General features: G+C 36.2%; 1 protein-coding gene across 6 annotated transcripts in view; it reads right to left on the bottom strand.

Annotated features, from left to right (window-relative positions):
* DIS3L2 (DIS3 like 3'-5' exoribonuclease 2) overlaps positions 1–17,977 on the bottom strand; it is a 401,609-nt gene that overhangs the window by 190,770 nt on the left and 192,862 nt on the right. For all 6 annotated transcript variants that reach the window (XM_063104706.1, XM_063104715.1, XM_063104740.1 and 3 more), the window contains exon 9: positions 9,560–9,733. In XM_063104706.1, coding sequence (XP_062960776.1) covers positions 9,560–9,733 — 174 coding nt within the window. The remainder of the gene's footprint in view (positions 1–9,559; positions 9,734–17,977) is intronic.

Below are 17,977 nucleotides of genomic sequence, written 5' to 3'. Positions count from 1 at the left end.
AAGCAAGCAGAAAGTAGGAAATAATAAAGATTAGAGCAGAAGTAAATGAAATAGAAAACTGAAAAACAAGGGAGAAAATAGACAAAACTAAAAGTTAATTATGTGAAAAGATCAACAAAATCGACAGATCTTTAAGAGAGAAGACTCAAATTTCTAAAGTCAAAAACGAAAGACAGACACTACCCACTTTATAGAATAAGAGAGTATATATGAACTGTATGCCAACAAATGACATAACCAAGACACAAAGGATGAATTTCTAGAAAGACACTAACTACTGAAACTGACTTAAGAAATGGAAAAGTTCAATAGACCTATAACAAAGTAAAGAGATTGCGTTAATAATCAAACAACTTCCCACAAAGAAAAGCACAGGGCCAGATGGTTTCACTGGTGAATTCTACCAAATGTTTAAAGAAGAATTAACACCATTAACACCAATTATTCACAAACTCTTCCAAAACTCACTCTGTGACGCCAGTGTTCTCCTCATACCAAAACCAGATAAAGATATCACAAGAAAACTACAGGCCAAGATCACTTAGAAATACAGAAGTAAAGTCCTTAAAAGGACACTAGCATACCAAATCCAGGAACATAAGTAGGATCACACACTATGACTAAGTAGGATTCATCCCAGGAATGTAAGCTTGGCTCGACATATAAAAGTCAATCAATGAAATATATTAATAAAAAGCAAAAATCACAGATTCATTTCAAAAGACACAGAAAAACCATCTGACAAAATCCAATGCTCTTTCATGAGAAATACACTCAACAAAGTTGAACTAGAAGGGAACACTTTCAATTTGACAGACAGCATCTAAAAAAATTCAGTTCACATTACAATCAATATTTAAAGAGTGAATCATTTTCCCCCAAGATCAGGAGCAGATAAGGAGATCCACTACCTTCATTTCTATTCAGTGTTGTGCTGAAGGTTCTGCTTTGAGCAATTGCAGAAGAAAAAGAAATAAAAAACACCCAGATTAAAAAGAAAAAGGTAAAATTATTTCTATTTGCAGATGACATAAACTTCTAAATATAGAAAATCTTAAGGTATCCACAAAAAACGTTTAGAGATAATAAACTCTGCACGGTTGCAGAATGCAAAATCTATATAAAATATCAACTGTATTTCTAAACATTAGCAATAAGCCATTTAAAAACGAAATTAAGAAAACAATTTCATTTATAATAGCATCAAAAAATACATAAAATAAATTTAAGAAAAAAGTACAAACCTGTATACCGAAAACTACAAAACATCACTGAAAGAAATTAAAGACCTAATAAATGGAAAGACATCCCATATTTATGCCTTGGAAGACTTAAAATTGTTAAGATGGCAATACTCCCCAAATTGATCTACACATTTAATGCAATTCCTATCAAAATCCTGGATGCCTTTTCCCTCCAGAAATTGACAAGCTGGTCCTAAAATTCATATGGAAATGCAAAGGACCCAGAACAGTAATAAAAGCTTGGGGGGCAGGGGTGGGGGAAGCAGATTTGGAAGACTCACACTTCTTGATTTCAAAACTTACTACAAAATTATACACATACAGCTCAATGGAATACAACTGAGAGTCCAGAAATAAACCTATCCACTTATGGTCAGTTAATTTTCAACAAAGAAGCCAAGACAATTCAAAGGGAAAATAATAATCTTTCAACAATAGTCTCTTCCTGTGGTACCAGGCCAATTGGATATCTACATGCAAAAGAATGAAGTTTAACCCCTATCTCACACCATTTAGGAAAATTAACTAAAAATGGATCATAAACATAAATTTAAGAACTAATACTACATGACTCTTAGAAGAAAACATATGTCCACACCAAAACCTGTACACAAATATTCACAGCAGCTTTATTCACCATAGTCAAGAAGTAGAATCAACCCAAATGTCCATCAACTGATGAATAATCAAAATGTGGTATATTCATATGATGGAGTATTATCCAGCCACAAAGAGGAATGAAGTTCTGATACACACTACAACATGGATGAACCTTGAGAACATTATGCCAAGAAAAGAAGCCAGCTACAAAGGCCACACTGTATGACTCCATTTATATGAAATATTCAGAATATGGAAATTCATTGAGACTGAAAGTATGTTAGTGGTTGCTAGAAGCTAGGTGGGGAGAAGGAATGAGAAGTGACTGAACTGTACAATCTAAAAGGGTGAATTTTATGGTATTTGGATAATATTTCAATATAAAAAATAGTAAAGAGATTTTGCCACCCTGACATATAGCTATCTTATACTCTAGTTTACTCCAAATCCTAGGCCACCTATACCAAAAATAAATTTCTTTTTTCATATCACAATATAACTTCCAAACAGATTTTATTTAGCATATATAGAAATTAGTCATCTGTGCATTCATATTCCCACAATGTTATAAAAATATATCTAGGGAATAAATTTAAATATTGCCTTCTCTGCCAATAGTCACTTTTCCACCCCCACAAAAATCTACTGATCTTTGAATGTCTGTCTTCTAAGAATAGTGCTATTTATTAACATAAATTTTATGAGTTGACAACCTACTAAGGTACTTACAATTAAGATCGTCCAGCTGTGAATCTACTTTAGGATCCATTAATCTTTGTTACTATTTATGAGTTTCTTGTAATTTCTCAGAGAGTGGCAATTTACATGAAAGGACTAATATTGCCACTAGTTTCAAATGACAATGACAGCTTCCCCATTTAATGTCAAACAATTTATTCCTGAAGAAAGGGTTCTCTTGGCCATGGAAAAATTGAGATTTAAAACACAACCCTTGAATTTCCTACATAATCATCTTTCCTGTGCAGCCAATGGTGGGGCACAATAAATATTTATTGTCGAAAAATGTGGCAGATAGTTACCAATAGGATACCAGTTTCTTGCAAATCCAAGAATGAGATGGCTCTGAATAACTCTGAAAGGACATTTCAAACACAGAGTTCTGCACTGTTCGAGCGAGAAGGCTTTAAAATATCTAGCTCAGCAATTTGCAAAGTGTATTCTAAGGAACACAAGTTCCATGAGATGATCCATGAGAAAAAGCTCTAGGAAATCTATTAACCCACTGTTTTCCAAAAATACTTGGCCAGAGAACCCTTTTTCTCCATAACACCTATTAAAACCCCAAGGAACTTGTGACCTACCAACACCTTTTGGAAAATCCTAACCTGGTCAAAAACCCATTTTCCAAAGATGAAATTGCTCACTCCTCTCCCCTTCTCCAAATCTAATGGATTTGCCCAAAGGCACCCAGCTAGTCCTTGGTAGAGCTAGGACTAACTTCTAGTGCTCCTCAATGCTGCCACACTGCCTTACCAGAGGAACCTTTTTCTAAATGGCAATTTAATCATATTGGACTTCCTGATAAACAATAAGATCATTAGTCATTTAAAGTTAGTTATGTTTGAAAGCTTTCCCACAAAAGAGTTGACCTGAAAGAGGTTAGTATTATAAGGCTCTCCTTTCAAGTTGCTATTTCAAGGTTGGTTCTACCTGGAGTAAGAGGAAATTTCTGTCTATCTGGAACAGCTCCATCTTGAAGATATTTCAATACTTCTTACCACAACACCCTTTCTGTGCTCAGTATTTTTAGCTCATTGTTTTCTATTTTGGCAACGGAGAAGCTACAGTTTGTAATTTTACCTCCAGTTTCATATTTCTTTTTAAAAGTGAATACAATGTCCTGTTTATAATAATAAAATCACTAGTTGGCAGAACGACATTAAATGGAAAAAAAAAAAAAGAAAGCAATTGGAAAATTTAGAGCAAGCAATTTTAAGTGCCAAGTTTCACATTTGTAATGGTCCGGTGGAGGTCACTGGGCTTCCTTTTTATTGAGGGAATAGTAAAGAAATAGATACCCACAAGTTCTCTTGTGAAAAGCTATAGAAACCACCTCCTCTTCAATGAAGCTCATGGTGTTGCTGAAAAGTGATGTGATTTAAACTTCCATAATAACACTAACTACAGGAAAAACAGAAAAATCGGGTTAGTATGGTATTTCCCCCCTCCAATATTTAGTTTTTAATTTTCCACTTTAATTGAGCTTTTAGGCTTTGGTTTCCTATTCCAGTTTAGCAACAAAGGAAACAAAACAATATAAATGAAATTAGAAATAACTGGAACCAGTCTCAGAAATAAACTTGGGGTTTCTTGGGCTTCTGGTACAATCTCCTTTAAGTGGTTTCCTTTGACATATTATCTTTCTGATCCCCGAAGGTCTGTAGTTATTGAAAGTGCTTTTTTAATTTTTAACCTTAGATGTCCTGCTAAAGAAAGCTACAGGTCTAGGCCATACAAGCAGGGATTCTCCAGAGACCAGCACTGAAAGTCCAGAAAAATGGTGATCCCAATCAGAAGGGCCAGATCACCCCTAGGAGTTCACACTAGCCTTACTTCTTGAAAATTGCTAACCAACCATTTTTCTTTTCAAAATAAACACTATTTCTCTCAACTTCAGTTTGCAAAATATTACCCCAATTCCACTGGACTAAAAAACTGGAATTTTACTGACATAATTGGATTATGAGGTTTAAAGATTGATGGAACTTTTCTGTTCCAAATATAATTGTTCAAATACCAAACCTAAACGGCTATGTAGAAGTTCTTATGTAGCTAGGGCCAGAGTAACACTGCAGGCTCTGAGGCAGAGTGACCCAGGAAAAGGGATCAAGAAACTGTCAAACAGCAGGATGTGCAAGCCTTGTTACAGAAGGATCCTGGAACCCTAGGGGGACATAACTGCCTTTCTGCAGCCACAGCCTATCATTAAAATGAAGATAACCAGATCTCAGCTCATGCACCAATGACTTGGCAGTTTGTTCACACCTATACTATAGCACTTACCATTCTCTGCTGTATATCTGAGTATAAATCTGTTCTCCTGCAGAACAAGGGCTTGGCCTTAGTTGTCTTCGTATTTCCAATGTCTAACTCAGTACTTGGACTATATTATATATATATATATTATATATAAACATATATATACGAGGGTACTTCAAAAGATTTGTATTATCTTTCAATTCTATTGTTCCATGAAATTTCTGAAGTATCCTCATGTTCTATATTCATATACATATATTATATACACATATATAAACAATCTATGTAAATAAATGTAGGAGAGAAGAAGGGAAGGAAAAAGAAACAGAAGGTTTGATTTTAGGAGTTTACAGAATTTGTATTAATTTATTCAATATAGCACATATTTTTCAGGATTCACTGGGACTCAATACTAGTTCTTTTGACATTCCTAGGAAAATGAGTTTTGATAAAAAACTCTCTGAAGGCACCGGACCTCTGAGCAGGAAAAAAATCACACTATCACAAATACTTGTACCAAGTACCTCTCTTCATTATAATTCCATATTTGACTATTTCTTAATACAAGTGATTCATGTTCTGTCACGAGTCTGAGAACTCCATAAGGGCAGAAATCACATCTATTTTTGTTTATTGTCATATCCCTGGTGCCCATGGATGGTATTCAATAAATACTTGTCAGTCAAAAAACTGAACAAATCTATCACAAGACCAGCCAAAGAAAAGGAAAAGGTAATCAGATCCAAACACTCAGCATACTATGGACTTCTCTTTATATATTTTTTCTTGTAAAAAACCAAGAAATTAATTGTGACTATATAAACAATTCACCCTGGCGCTTTCACTAGGTGCATGGGTCAGGTGGTAACTGAGGTATACCAATGAAACAGTCAGTGTTCCAGAACACAAAGGCAACGACATTGGCACTCTCGTTGGTTCCTATGCTCTCAGCCAATGGTGATTAATAGGTATTTACCCATGCCCAGTTACATGGGTTTATGGGTATTATCTAGTTTTAGCTAAAATAATCCTTATGAAATAGGCAAGTGTCTAAAAAGAGATTACTGCAAAGATCCACAGATTGAAGATAATACTAACCTAATAATACTCGCACTACTAGTAATATTACTAACACCAGAAGAATGGCAAAGCTAACATTTCTTCTACTCCTAATATGAATTCGTCCCCAGCCACATGATGATCTCAAAACGATAGCTGTCAATCATACACTACTTAGCAGATACATTAAAAAAATAAACACAGACCAGCCCTGTGGCTCGCTCGGAGAGTGCAGCGCTGGGAGCCCTGAGGCCGTGGGTTTGGATCCTATATAGGGATGGCGGGTGCACTCACTGGCTGAGTGTGGTGCAGACTACACCGTGCAGAGGGCTGTGATCCCCTTACTGGTCAAAAAAAAAAAAAAAAAAACGTAAAAAAATAAACACACAATCTGTCTCTTCAAGTAAAGGCAGTATTTTAACAATGAGAAAAAATTTTTATTGCATTTCAAAAACAAAACACACATTTTGAAGATAACATTTTTTTAAATGAATATTTTGAAATGCTTCCATTGTTATATGATTTGGAGCCTAAAATGATGGAAGTGTATAAACTACAAAATTGCTCATAACTATATTAGCTTAAAACTTCTAACAGAATTTTCTAACTAGTTTTTAAAGATGCCAACTGAAGAGCAACCAATGATTATGAACCCATTTTTAAAAATCTAAAAATGTATCACCTTTCAGTTAGTCCACAAGAATTGACTGACACAAGACAGGAATTTATTACCTGAACTTCAAAATGAATTGGAATGTAATTAGTGAACAGGACTGAAAAATGAATATTATGATTTAGTAAGCTAAGCTCATCTTTTAAAGATATGTCTTTTTCAGTTATGATAACCATTAAAACCAAGTATCAAAAACACACAGAACTTAAATTTAGGCCTTTGATTTCCCATATCACAAGATGTTAAAGCAAAAATTAAAAAAAAAAAATTCAATCACACTGCTTTCACCAAAAATAAAATTATTAATATTAAAAAAGGGTTTTCTATACCTTTATAAGTAAAATAAAAATACTTTAAAATTTATTTCATTCTCATTTTATTTTTATTTTATTTATGTTTATAATGTATATAATAGATTAGTGAAGTAGTAAATTTACTTATAATTTAAAAATAAAGACATGCATTAGTCGGAATGCATATTCAACAAAGTTTAGCGATTACTTCTTGAGGCATCAGAAAGCAGTGGGAAGATTTTATATCCAAAGAAGTGAAAAAAAAAAAATCAGATCTGAATTTTAGAAATGTAATCCTGAGGATAGTGGGCAGGGATAAAAAGTGTTGAAGGTTAAAGTAATTTTTAAAAACCCCCGTTATTACACTAATAGCAGAGAGCATCCCATAAACTCCCTCTACCTTCAGATCCTTTTGCAGGGTGCATAGCATATTTTAACAAAGGCTTTTTGCAGAACAAGGTCTCCTATTCTGTGTTCTAAGCAAGAAGGCAAAGAGGGCCAAAGAAATGGCAAGATGGAGCCACGAGAAAGGAACTTAGAGCAAGAGTGGGCCCCATGACTGCTGAAATGCTTATTAGTTATCTGCAGGCTAGGATTGAGTATCTCTATTTTCTGACATTCACATTTATAATTTTTAAAAGTTATAAAAGCTTTTTTAAAAGTCATTTGAATAATACAGCAGTATATAAAATGAAAAGTAAAATATTGCTTCCCCATCCTTACTACTCCAGTGAATCCACTCCCCATGGTAATCACTATTAACAGTTTGATTTATTCCTTCCAGAACTTTTTCTATGCATATATACTTTTATGTGCATATATATAGGCATACACATCTATGTATATATATGAATACACATCTATGCATGTACATATGTATATGAATACGTTTATGTAGTTTTTACATTATTTTACTTTACAAAAAATAGGTTCATATTCATATTGTTCTGAAACTTGCTTCTTTCACTTAATATGTGATGGCCATCCTTCTAGAACAGTTCACATAGATCTAGCTCTGTTTTGCAGAGTTGCAGGGAATGCTATCATACTGATATAACATAGGTTATTAAATCATTCCTTTACTGAAGGACATTAGCAGTGTCTCGAATGTTTCACTTTTACAATAAAGCAGCAATGAACATTCTGTACATACATCCTACACTTTTTTGAGTAGGACAGATTCCTGGAAGTTGAGTTTCTGGGGGAAAGGATAGGTAAATTAAAAAAATTTTTTTTTCTTTCCCACACCCCGGCTCCCACATTTAAAATTTTGATAGGTACTGCAGAATGACTATACTAAATTATACTTCAGGCAATAAGGTTTAGCATTCATTCTGATCTTCTCAGCTCATGAAATATTTTCATAGATTCCTAGATTGAGGGAAAGATCTCAAAAAAAAACCCCTTAATTTGTACATGAGAAAACAAAGGTTCAGAGAGGTTAAGGTTATGGGCCCGACATTTCAAAGCCCCTGAAGAGACAATGTATTCATGCACCACGAGGGGTGTTACTACTAAAATGCAGGACTGCAACATGGGTTAACTGACTTCAAATATAATGTGTGCTCCATTAGAGATACTAACGAGTAGGAAAGCAGACTAGTTATTATCTCCTTTTCCTTATCCTCAGCAAGAAAAGGAAAAAGGGCAGTAATTCCTAAAAGATACAACAGCAAGAGGGAGCAGAGAAGAGGGAGCAGCGTATTCTCAAACTAGGTGGAGTAATGGGCACCAGGAGCTGAAGGTATCACAAGTTCAGCGGCATGAAGTGAGCAAGTGTGGTGGAAAAGACTCTGACACGGGATGACCCTAGCAAAAAACCTTCCACAGCTTCAGTGGGTTGTATGAAAAGTTTCTTGGTTCTAAATATCTCCATGTGGCATCCAAAATGAATGCCAGTACTGAAACCAAATTCTGAAGAGAAATATCAGAAAAGAACTAACATCCCACAATGAAGGAACATCTTCAAAGAAGATGTTGTTATAAAAATACCACAAAAGTACTTTCCAACAAATTCCAGACCTAAAAGTAAAGCTTTAAAATGAGGCTCCAAGTACAGAAGTCTTGAATCCTTCGCTCTGAGCTTGAAGAGGCCCATTTAAAGGAAGACACTTCTAACCAGATAACACTGTTCTTATTTGATCAGACCTGTGGAGTATAATAACAAGAAAAGATGGCAACTGCACCTTTTGAAATTAGAATAGTCTAGAACAGGGATCAGCAAACTTTTTCTGTAACAGTAAATATTTTAGGCCAAACAGTAAATATTTTAGGCTTTGCAGGTCATATGGACTCTGTTGTAACTACTCAACTCTGCTGATGTAGTGGAAAAATAACCGTAAACAATATATAAGCAAGCATGACTGTGTTCCAGTGCAACTTTATGGACACTGAAATTTGAATTTCATATAGTTTTCATAAAATATTATTCTTGTAATTTTTCCAACCATTTAAAAATGTGAAAACCATTCTTAGCTCATGGGCTGTACATAAACAGGTAGTCGGCTAGATTTGGCTTGTGGGTCATAATTTGTTGACCTCTGGTAACAGAAGCACTTAATTATCAACTGAACTGAACTTGAATGTTGGTGGAAAGATAAAAACATCAGAGTCTAGCCTCTAGGAGAATTAAGCTAGATGGCAGAAAGACAGAAACATGTTGTTTGTTCTTAAAAGGTTTCAGTATTTACCTTAAATCTCTCCTCTTGCTGAACTCCTCTGGAGGAATTGTCCAGGGCAGGCCTTGAGGGAGGCATTCTAGAACTTCTGAAGAGAACTCAGAGAAATCCACACCATACTCTGTCAGTATTCCTTCTGTTTCGGGCTCAATTTCACCAGCCTGCCCAAGACTCTTGGCCAGCTGCCTGTGGACAGAACAGAGAGGAAACAGCAGGGTTAGTGGACAAATGGAACACAGACACCTGTCTCCTCTCTAAAAGTGAGGTATTAGGAAAGTCTTTAAAATCTCCTGCCCTTCCACCAGCAGGAATATGATCGCCAGTGAATGAGGATGGCAGTGGCAGGAACGACCAGGCAGAAGAGACAATGATACTCGTTCACCCTTTTTTAAATATCTTATTTAAGGAAATTCTGACTTGGGGAATAAGGCTAGAAGGCCTTTCTTAGGACTCCTGCAATTATTCTGCATAGAGAAGTAATAACTGGTATTATTAAAGGCTTACATCAATGTTTTTTCTTGCAAACAACTTTAGAGACAATTCTAAGCAACCCAGTTTGCTGTTAAGTTGTTAGTTTCAAAGAATTATACCTTATTTATTTTCATATTGTTCTTATTTATTTATTTCACAATTCTATTAGTTTTTACCTTTGAATTTTAAAAATATTTTATCTGAACACAAAAGTAATAATGTTCACTGCATAAAAGTTAGAAAAACCCAGAAATGCACTGAGAATAAAATTCAAATTACCTGTAATACCAACAAACTACCACTGACATTTTAGGGTACTGGCCCATTAAAAATAAGATGGCATCTGATCTTTGACAAAGGCACCAAGCCTATACACTGGGGAAAGAGACTGCCTCTTCAGCAAATGGTGCTGGGAGAACTGGATATCAATATGCAGGAGAATGAAACTAGACCCATACCTTTCACCATACACTAAAGTCAACTCAAAATGGATTAAAGAATTAAATATACACCCTGAAACAATAAAACTTCTTAAAGAAAACATAGGAGAAACACTTCAGGAAGTAGGACTAGACACAGACTTCATGAATATGACCCCAAAAGCACGGGCAACCAAAGGAAAAATAAACAAATGGGATTATATCAAACTAAAAAGCTTCTGCACAGCAAAAGAAACAATTAAAAGAGTTAAAAGACAACCAACAGAGTGGGAGAAAATATTTGCAAAATATTTTAACAAATTCCATTGTTGGGGGGGAGGGGGGGAGGGAGAAGGGAGGGAGGTTTGGTGATGGGGAGCAATAATCAGCTACAATGTATATCGACAAAATAAAATTTTTAAAAAATAAATAAATAAATAAAAATAAAAAAATAAAAAATGGGCAAAAGAGCTAAGTAGGCATTTCTCTAAGGAAGATATCCAAATGGCCAACAGACATATGAAAAAATGCTCAACATCACTCAGCATTCGGGAAATGCAAATCAAAACCACACTGAGATACCATCTCACTCCAGTTAGGATGGCTAAAATCCAAAAGACTCTGAACGATAAATGCTGGTGAGGTTGCGGAGGAAAAGGAACTCTCCTACATTGTTGGTGGGACTGCAAAATGGTGCAGCCTCTATGGAAAAAGGTATGGAGGTTCCTCAAACAATTGCAGATAGATCTACCATATGACCCAGCTATCCCACTGCTGGGAATATACCCAGAGGAATGGAAATCATCAAGTCGAAGGTATACCTGTTCCCCAATGTTCATTGCAGCACTCTTTATAATAGCCAAGAGTTGGAACTAGCCCAAATGTCCATCATCTGATGAGTGGATATGGAAAATGTGGTATATCTACATAATGGAATACTACTCAGCTATAAAAAATAATGAAATACTGCCATTTGCAATGACATGGATGGACCTAGAGAGAATTATATTAAGTGAAACAAGTCAGGCACAGAAAGAGAAATATCACATGTTCTCACTTATTGGTGGGAGCTAAAAATAAGTAAATAAATACACACATACACACACACAAAAAAAACCCAGGGGGGGAATAAGACATAACAATTGCAATTCCTTGAAGTTGATACGACAACCAAACAGAAAGGACATTGTTGGGGGCGGGGGGAGGGAGGAGTTAGGGAGGTTTTGGTAATGGGCCACAATAATCAACCACAATGTATATTGACAAAATTAAATTAAATTAAATTAAATTAAAAAAAATATGATGGCATTTAATAGGACAGCCCTGACATTATGAGTAGGATTCTACCTTTTAGAGGGCAGACCTCACTCTTTATCTGTGGGTTATCTGCACATATATTGAAATTGATAGCTCTCTATTCTTATAAGTATTGTCATGCCACATACAGATCACAAGTCTAAAGTTGTGTGTTGAATACAGACAGCCAGTAGGAAACATGATATGAGCCTTGAGTAGCTATCTTTTTAGAGGGTGTTGGGGAGACCAAAGATGGCCACCTCCTCTGTTGCATAGATCTATTCATCTACCAGGATGTCCAGAATCCACCCTCAGCTCTTCCTGAAAGAAATTAAGAAATTTAGCTCTGGCATTAGGGCCCTCTCTGGGGCCATTCAATTTCTATGAAGAAGACTCTGTTTCCTATGTAAGGGAAGATGCTTGGCTGTCAGAGTTCTTAGACACACGATGGTCAAGGGGGATTTGGAGGTGGGGTTGCCTCATATGCATACTTTTAACAAATTCCTATCTTCAGCCTTACTACTGGAATGTGACAGTGGTAGCAGCTGGACTGGCTCCACTTATCACACACCAGCAACGAGAGACCAGCCCACAATGTGCATACATACACCTGCTGCCCACCAGCCTATGCTCTAGGTAGCCTATGGGTTGACCTACAGGCTCCTCACATACAATGTGGGCTCAGACCAGTGCCTTCTCCTCAAACTTGGGTGGTACTCTCACAATAAAACACATCAAAATGCCAAAGACAGCAAAAATATGAGGAAAAAAATTACAGAAAGCTATCTGGAAAATCCCCAAATATTTGGAAATTAAACAGTCCACTGGTTAAAGAAAAAATGAAAAGAGAATAAGAAAAAAATATTTTGAACTGAATGAAAACACATCAATATTTGTGAGAAGCAGCTAAAGCAGTGCTTCAAGGGAAATTTGTAGCATTAAATGCTCATATTAGAAAAGAAGAAAGTGTCAATCAATGATCTAAGCTTTAACATTACAAAGCTGAAATAAAAAGAGCAAATTAGATCCCAGGTAAGTAGAAAGAAAGAAAGAATAAGGCAACAAGAATCAATGGATAGAAGATGAACAAGCAATGAAGAAAATCAATAAAACCAAAAATTTATTCTTTGAAAAGAGAATAAAATAGATATATTTCTAGCTAGACTGATCAAGAGGAGAGAAAGACACAAATTACCAATATCAGGAATGAGAGAGGGTATATCACTACACATCCTATAAGCATTAAAAGGATAATAAGGAAATTATGAATGACTTTAAGCCAGCAAATTCAAAATCTTTGAAAGACAAATTATTTGAAAGATACAAACAACCTGAATATTCCTGTATCTATTAAAAAAACTGAATTCATAATTTAAAACCTTCCAACAAAGAAAACTACAGGCCTAGATGGCTTCACTGGTGAATTCTATCAAGTCTTTAAGAAAAAACTAATTCCGTTTCTACATAAACGCTTCCAGAATATACAGGAAGACAGAATACTTTCCCACTAGTCTCATGAACCCAGAATTACCTTGATACCAAAATCAGACAAAGGATTCATGAGATTAACATCTCTCATGAACAGACTTAAAATTCTTACAAAGTATTAGCAAACAAAATTCTGCAATATATAGAAAGGATAATACCAAGTAATGCAAAATTTGCCCAACATTCAAAAATCAACCAAAATAATTTACCATGTAACAAACAATGAACAAACACTTATAATCTTCTCAATAGATGAAGAAAAAGCACTTGACAAAATTTCAATATTCACTTATGATAAAAAGCTCTCAGGACATGAGTAAGGGACAGGATTCCTCAACTTGATTAAAGAACTCTACGAAAATCTTAGAGCTAACGCCAAACTTAATGGTGAAAGACTAAATGCTTTCTCTAGGGTCAGGAAGAAGACAAGGTATTCATTCTCACCAGTACTACTTAACACTGCATTCGAGATCCTAATGAATGCTATAAAGCAAGAAAAAAAGAAAAAAGAGGTTGGACATCACCAGCATGGTGAAATAGATGGTCCCCAGTGTCACTCTCCCCAACAATCAACCAATTTACAACGATTAAAAAGCAAAGACTGACAACCTGAGACCACTGGAGCTTAAGGGAAGTAGAGTAGAGACCCACAGAGTCCATGAAGGCAGGAGAAGGTTCAGTGAGAGAAAAAAGAAACCACTCCCTGTGAGGGGCAGGAAGAAAGTGCAGCACACAGAGCAGGAGCCATCAAAAGCCCCAGCTGAGCCCTTTGCATCAAGCTACCCAGAGTCTGCAGGAGAAAAGAGGGCTACAGAGCAGACCCTACCAGCCCCCAGGCCAGTGAGGCCACTGACAGGGTTCCCACAGACGCACACAGCAGGGAGGGCTACACCCAAATGAAGTAACCACCCAGAGGCTGGTGAGTCATTGTGAGGGAGCCAAGTATGGCCCACCTCAAGCTGATCTGCCTTCTCACTGGCACAGGCTCACTCAGTGGAGACTGGTCAGCATGTCAGAACTGCAGGGAGTACAGTTTGCTGGAAATACTTACTCTCGGGCCAGAATTTCCACACAGCCTAGGTGTATCTGACCTCACAAGAACTGGAAGTAAATAAAAGGCCAACAATTAAAATCCCATCAGCACAAAAGGCCTTCCCCAGAGAATCAGCAGCAAAGCAGCAATTTAGTGCAACCGCAGAGCTCAAAAGCTGGTCCCCACAGGAAGTTCCCCCAATTTAGGAATTAACCAAGCCTAAGACCAGACACAAAGCTCTGATATTGACCACAAAAGGTCTAGCACCACCAAAGGACACCTATAAAACCTAGAAGAGGCAGCAGTACCTCTCAAATGTTGAGACAATGTAAAGACACAAAGATCAACAAAGAACAGAGAAATGTGACACCAACAAAGGAAACAAACTAAGCACCAGCAACAAACCGAGCAATCAGAACCCAACAACACATGAAAGAGCTCATTCGCCATGATCATGTGGGACTCATCGCAGAGGTGCAAGGATGGTTCAACATTTGCAAATCAATAAATGATAAACTGCATCAACAAAATGAAGGAAAAAAACCATACAATCATTTCAATAAGTAAAGAAAAAGCACTTGATAAAATCCAACAACACTTCATGATAAACACTCAACAATAGAAGGAATGTTCCTCAACACAATAAGGGCCATGTATGACAAACTCACAGCTAATATCATACTGAGTAGACAAAAATTGGAGGCTTTTCCTCTAAGATATGGTACAAAACAAAGATGCCCACTTTCCCCACCCTCACTCAACATAGTACTGGAAGTTCTAGCCAGCACAATAAGGCAAGAGTAAGCAATAAAGGGCACCTAAATCAGAAAGGAGGAAATCAAATTATCCCTATTTGTAGATGACATGATCATATACATAGAAAACCTTAAAGACTCCACAAAAAAATTACTAGAATAAGTGAATTCAACATAATGGCAGATACAAAATCAACACATAAAACCAATAGCCTTCCTATGTGACAATAATGAAATAGCCAAAGAAGAAATCAAAAAAGTAATCCCATTCACAATAGCTACCAAAGGAAAAAAAAAAAAAGAAATGCCTAGGAGTAAATTTAACCAAGGAGGTAAAAGAACTCTACAATAAAAACTATAAAATATTGGTGAAAAAACTGAAGAGGACACAAATAAAGGGAAAGATATCCCATGTTCTTGAGTTGGAAGAATTAACATCATCAAAATGTCCATATTACCAAAAGCAATCTATACATTCAACACAATACCTATCAAAATACCAATGACAGTCTTCAAGGAAATATCTTAAAATTTGTATGAAACCACAAAAGATCCCATGTAGCTAAAGCAATCTTGAACAAAAAGAACTTGAAGGCATCACACTTTCTCTTCAAAATACACCATAAAGCTATAGTAACCAATATAGTATGGTACTGGCATAAAAACAGACAAACAGACCAATGGGACCGAGTAGACAGGCCATAAAGAAACCCATACACTTACAGCAAACTGATTTTTGAGAAAGGTGCCAAGAATATACAGTGGAGAAAGGACAGCCTCTTCAATAAATGGTGCTGGGAAAACTGGATATCCACATGTAGATGATTGAAACTAGACCCCTAACTCTCACCATACACAAAAATCATTTCAAAATGTATTAAAGACATAGATTTAAGACCTAAAACTATGAAACAGAAACATAATGGGAACACTACACAAAATGGGAGTGGGCAGTGCTTTTTTGAATGAGATACAAAGGCACAGGCAACTAAAGTAAAAATTCACCAGTGGGACTACATCAAACTAAAAAGGTTTTGCACAGCAAGGGACACTATCAACAAAGTGAAGAGACAACCTACAGAATGGAAGAAAGTGCTTGCAAACTACACAGCAGACAAGGGGCTAACATCCAGAATACATAAGGAACTCAAACAACTCTACAGCAAAACAAAAAAACAAAAAAACAAAAAAAACAAATAAACGGGCAAGTGGCCTGTATAGACATTTCTCAAAAGAAGACATACAAATGGCCAACAAACACATGAAAAAAGAAATGCTCAAAATCACTAATCATCAGGGAAATGCAAATGAAAACACAAAGATATCATCTCATCTCAGTTAGAATGGCTATTATCAACAGGACAGAAAATAACAAATGCTGGAGATGATGTGGAGAAAAGGGAACCCTCCTACATTGTTGGTGGGAATGTAAATTGGTATAGCCATTGTGAGAAACATTGCAGAGATTCCTCAGAGAACCAAAAACAGATCCACCTTACAACCCAGCTATCCCATTACTGGGCATATACCCAAAGAAAATGAAATCAATGTATCAAAAGACACCTGAACTCCCATGTTCACTGCAATGCTATTCCCAATAGCCAAGAGATGGAATCAACCTAAATGCTCAAAAACAGATGAATGGATGAAAAAATTGTGGTATATATACACAATGGAATACTACTCAGCTATAAAAAGAAATGATATCCTATCATTTGCAGCAACATGGATGGAACTGGAAACCATCACGTTAGGTGAAGTAAGTCAGGCACAGAAAGACAAATACCACATGGTGTCACTCATATGTGGAATCTAAAAAAAAAAAAAGATAGTTCTCTTAGAAGTAGAGAGTAGAATACTGGTTACCAGAGGCCAGAAGCGGAGGAGGATGGGGGGAGGACATGGACAAAAGTATGCTATCTGCCCTAAGTGAATCATTGCACAGTATATGCATGCACTGAAACAACACACTGTACCCCACAAATGCATACAAGTAAACGTTAAAATTTTTAAAAAATAACTAAAAAAAAAAAAGGCATACAAATTGGAAAAGAAGAATTACACATTTCATATAAATGGGACAAAGGTCTATAATTCCCATCACAGAAGTGACCAGACTCCTACTACATAATGTCTGGCTTTTCTTTATAGAAGATCCTCTCCATCAATAAAAAGCAGAAGCCAGTACACTGTGTATAACTGAAACTCCACCTCATGTCAACACTTTGAATGTGAAGAGAATAACACAAAGACAAAGAGGTGCTTAGGATTCATTCATGGCAGCTAGAGTGGTTTCTAGTGATAGCAGTGGTGGCAGAAGTGTCCAGTGGAAATGGGGCCCTGCAAGAGCAGTGATAAGACCCACTGGCATTGTGGACAAACTAATTCTGCTAAAAGATGATGGTTGGGCTTCTTGTTTTTGGCTGTCCAGAGTTGTACTGGTTCACACCCCTTTTTCAGGTCATTCAAGCCTCTCAGGGTTTTAATAAACCCTTCAATATCTTTCCAATAAATTCCTTTTCCAACCAGAGTTGGTTTCTCTGTTTACACCCAAGAGCCCAGACAGTTAAAGACTCAAGTCCCATTAATTTTTAAAATGCTATTTAGTTTTCACAATGACTAAATTATTACCTGTGTTCACTAGAATGAAGTTCCCATTGAAGATATGGGGGACCTATTATCACTGCCTTTGAAGTTTGAAGGGCATAGGAATTCAACAATGTGGGTACAGAGTGGCTACTTGTAATAATGTTGTTAGCTTAACAAAAAGAACTTTATTCTGGTGATCACAGGTAATAATTCATCATCTGAAAAATTAATTAGTATTTTGAAAACTAATGGTTACTTCCAAGCCATCTAACCTATTTATTTTTTCTCACAGGTTCCTGAGGTTCTGTTTCCTACATTCATCTCGTAATATCAATGTCTTTAATTGGCTGCATTCTTGGTTCCAAGTACAAGAAACCAA

Source organism: Cynocephalus volans, chromosome 1 (genome assembly GCF_027409185.1).
Source record: "Cynocephalus volans isolate mCynVol1 chromosome 1, mCynVol1.pri, whole genome shotgun sequence".
Lineage (NCBI taxonomy): Eukaryota > Metazoa > Chordata > Mammalia > Dermoptera > Cynocephalidae > Cynocephalus > Cynocephalus volans.
This window is presented reverse-complemented; position numbering and strand designations above follow the sequence as displayed.